Source organism: Priapulus caudatus, unplaced genomic scaffold, assembly GCF_000485595.1.
Source record: "Priapulus caudatus unplaced genomic scaffold, Priapulus_caudatus-5.0.1 Scaffold4017, whole genome shotgun sequence".
NCBI classification, from domain to species: Eukaryota; Metazoa; Priapulida; class Priapulimorpha; order Priapulimorphida; family Priapulidae; genus Priapulus; species Priapulus caudatus.
This window is the reverse complement of record NW_014581078.1, coordinates 8313-12639: the sequence shown is the minus strand read 5'-3', so window position 1 is coordinate 12639 and position 4327 is coordinate 8313. Positions and strand designations below refer to the sequence as shown.

The 4327-nt window shown below is 39.2% G+C and overlaps 1 protein-coding gene across 1 annotated transcript; it reads left to right on the top strand.

Annotated features, from left to right (window-relative positions):
- The first annotated feature begins 1002 nt into the window (after window positions 1–1002).
- Window positions 1003–3054, top strand: LOC106819679 (chondroitin sulfate glucuronyltransferase-like). The gene is made up of 4 exons (XM_014824278.1): window positions 1003–1476; window positions 1616–1675; window positions 1912–2030; window positions 2323–3054. The coding sequence occupies exons 1-4, from the start codon at window positions 1003–1005 to the stop codon at window positions 2357–2359; spliced, it is 690 nt and encodes a 229-aa protein (XP_014679764.1). The 3' UTR covers window positions 2360–3054.
- Window positions 3055–4327: the final 1273 nt, after the last annotated feature.

The following is a 4327-nucleotide window of genomic DNA, read 5'->3' as shown; positions in this document are numbered from 1 at the left end:
GTCAGTACCGTCAGTACCGTGACTTTAAGAGAAAAAAAATCGGCGACGGTACCGTTGCAGGAGACACAACCAATATTGAAACGCTTCAACTCAAGTGCCTGTGCGCTGTCCCTAGTGCCAGTGGCATCCCACAGTGACTGTCATTTTCGCAAATGAAAACGCAAATGCTTGTTATAACGCTAAAACGCAAATAAAACGTCGCAAAAAATGCTCTTCTCTATAACACATACGAGTAGAAAAACAGCAAGCTAACGGTAAATTGGCCTTCACACAGTTACTTTCGGATATTTAATGAGTTTACAGAGAAATGCTTACTTGGTCTCTGTCAGGCGCCATTTCTGTTGTTCTTGTGTCATCTGTGGAGTGTGGTGATGATATGGTGATGTCACTCTATCCAAGTGATTTCATATTGTTAGAATAAAAATTATATTTAGACTAACAATTATAATTAATAATAAGAATAAGTTAAGAATGATACTTAACTCATTTTTACACTAAGAATAAGTTATTCTTGGTCTTGTTCATTATGGCGTCATCTATCGGACGTATCGCGCTATCTCGCGATTATTACACGACTTTATCATGGGCGCGCCCACAAGATAAAGATAAACTTACCAACAGTTCGTCCATTCTCATCTGTATTTACCACCGTTAACGTACAATATGAAATGTTCACGGACAGTCCTGTATTTCAAACAAATCACGCCCATCTTTCTAGGGCTCTGCTTAGGCATAGCACTCAGTATTATCGTTACCCCATTTATGGAAGAAGATTGTATAGGACTAGGACTAGGACTAGGAGGGAACGCGCGGTCTGTGATCTTATCCCTGAATTCGACGGACAAGTATGAACCACGGCAGTTAAATGCAGAAGAACGTGCTAAGCGTGACAATGTTGAAGATCGTAAACCGCCAGTTCGTCCCCGTTTTGTCAGAGATGAGCTTGGTATTAGGGATAAACTTTTCGTAGCCATTTTGACATCACAAGAGACTGTGGAAACGATGGCAGTCGCAATAAATCGCACACTAACTCACCACCTACCAAAAGTAGTGTTTTTCATGGAATCGCAAAACCAGCCTAAAGTAGGCAAAACTTTAACAATGGTGGCTTTTTCCGATGACCGACCACTGCTCAAGCCCTTTCATATGTTTCGTTACATCGGAGACCATTACCTAAACAGCTATGACTGGTTTTTTATCGTCCAAGACACAACCTATGTACGTGGTGAAAAGTTAATGGATTTTGTCAACCATTTGAGCATAAGTCAGGATCTTTATCTCGGCAAAACAATGGCCGATGTCAATGCAGTGTACTGTATGCTTGGTGGAGGCTTTATCCTCGGACAGGCAGTGATGACAAAAATTGTCAACGAACTTGACTGGTGTACAAAGAATGCCTTCTCAAGTGAAGCTGATGACAACATCGGACGCTGTCTTCTCCACAGCGCAAATCTGGCATGCAGTGAATCTGTAAATGTATGCAAAATTCCTCTGATGTATCCTTATATTTCTGTTTTATTAAAAATGTTTATATATATACATGTATGTACATATCTGCAACTATCTGGTCAATCCTCCTTTTATAGCAACTAAAATGTAACTTTTGGTATTTCAGGGGAAACAATTCAAAACATATCAATTGAAACAGAACTTCAACTTCGAAGCAGATATTAAGGTAAAGTTAGCGATATAAACATGGCCACTGTCGCTATAGCTTTTATTTTATGTGTATATACTAGACCACTATCTCATTAAATTCCTCAATTACTACATTGTGATTCCATGAAAATTAAAAACCACGCTTTTAAGCATATAAGTATTACATGGTAATAGTTTCACCAGCAATCAGCACCGACATCTGTTATCATCGATAGCATATTGACATTAGTCTGTGCTATATCGCGCACTCAGGTTGAGAAAAAGAAGGAAGATTTCAACTCCGCGATCACGCTGCACAGTGTTACCGATCCAGATGAAATCTACAGGCTGCATAGGTACTTCAGTGAGCTGGATCTGACTCATACGCACAAGTAAGTTGTCATCAAAGCTGATCACAGGTTATGTTACAACCCATGTTAGTCTTCACAACAAAAAATTTGAGCCACTTGCCCTTCGGGCAAAGTATTCTGTAAAATGTACATGCCCGAATAACATTTTAGTTGCCCATAATATTTTGCAGGATTTTTACCAATTAAAATTATAGAAATTAACATGGTTACAAATCATGCATTAATTAATTTACCTAATATAACCAAATGAGTCAAATACAAACAATCACAAACTAGTGTTCAAAAGGTTTTTTTATTTTACAATATTTTACAGGTTAATCTCTGAAGGAATTCAACAGGAAAACACATAGTATTCTGTCATCTCATTGTTTCTTCTTTGCCATGAAATCGTGTAATGTGTAAATAAATTTTTTCAATAGCTTCAACAGTAAAGTCAGTTGATCCATCACAAGCAAAATGATCTGTGAAGTCAGCAGCTGCTTTATCATTTAGATATGATGAGCCAACATCCAAACCTTTTAGTTTATCTAGCCTACACAAAGTGATATAACTCCTGAAGCTCATGTGAGTCTTAGTAACACCGTGAGTGTTTGCGAAATTTTATAATGAGCCTGTTATAGTCGGTATTTTTCAAATTTAAAAGACACTCCGCCGCCTTGCTTTGCGACACAGGGACAGATTTTGCAACAGATTTTTAATTTGCCTTGCAATGTACTTTTAAGGATTCAGGCTGTTTGACAGACTCAAGTCGAAAAAGTTTGAACCATAGTTTCACAAATGAGGAATCTACTTCTGTGCTGAACTCTGTACACACCGTACAAAACATCTTGTCTCCGTCAAATTTTAACCACTCGGTTGTCCTGCCATTGTGATTGAAATGTTCGCTTTCTTTTAGATTCGTAGTCAGTTTTGGACGAAGACTAATTGCCTTGACGTTGTACTGGTCATTTCCCCCAGCATACAGCCTTCGATATATCGAAGAAAGTTCATATCCAGGGTTTCTTCTACATAGGAGGCACTGCGGCACACCGCCGTTGTCAAATTTAACAACGCCATTGTGAAAATGTTCCTGTATTTACCCGCTGTTGTCAAAATGGTGTCAATCAAAAAATAAATAGATCACCACCAGTGTTTGCCACTGAGCAGAAAAGGCTGTAGACCTGCAGGGCCTATAGCTCCTAAAAGCTGCAGGCCCGCCAATTTTGGAGCAAATTACAGTAATAAAACAGCATATCATGTTCTTCCTTGTGTTTATTAGACATTATCAATGTCCATAATCATAATCCCTCTGTTTTTCCTTTCTCTCGTCGGATGACTGTTTATGCTTCTTTGCCGGGGGCTCACAATTAAGGAAACGCCACATTGTTGTTATATGTTGCTCCTTGGTAACTACGACTCTCCAGCTGCCACTTGACAGCAAGAGAGACAGACTGGTAGTCCATGGATAGCACATCGGAACTTCTATGGGGGTCTGGGGCCAGAACATTTTGAAATTATAAGCTCTGAGATGCAATCTAGAGCCATTCAGGGTACTCCAATAGCTTACAACTAGCAAAACGTTTTGTGGGAAAAGGAAAAAATTATTAAAATTTACCATTACTGTAAAATTTTGAATGGCACTGGAATTCCGTTGTGTTGAGTGTGTCCAAAGTAAATGTATTTTGTAGACATACAAGCTCTTACTAGGGAAGCTTTTATTTAGCTACACCCTGTATAAAATGATTATAAGTTTTTCCAACGTTAAAAACAATATGCCACGGTTAAACTAGAGGGTAACGCGAGCGGCTGCTTACTGCTGTTTGCATGACTAGTAAGTAATACGACGTGTTTATGCAGCATACAGTTGAGCTTATTGAAAGTGTGTTAAAACTTGAGACAATTATTTAATTATTTAACTGTATAATTTAACATGATAATGAACCTAAAATCTTAATAATTATTTAAAAGCAGTATATGATCTTTGTAATAACTACCCAGTGATAGCTTTATTGTTTACATCCAAACGTTGAAAAATGCGGCGGAATGTAGAATACTCACAACACCCTAGCGCACGTAACAGTGAGCCGTGCTGGCAGCGACCGGGAACGGTAGATAAACTCTGGCCAACACAATGTAGGTTCGGCTACCACTCGGGCCAAATAAAGCTCCACCCACTTTCTATCGTATTTTGGTATGCCACAGCTGCATAGCTCGGACTTCAGGAACTCGTGCTAACCGCTGTGCGTCGAACATCCCCCGCACCGTTCTTTGAATGCCAAACTAAAGTGATTCGCAGTGGGCGAACGTGCATTGTGTACATGTAGTCACCGGTTATCACG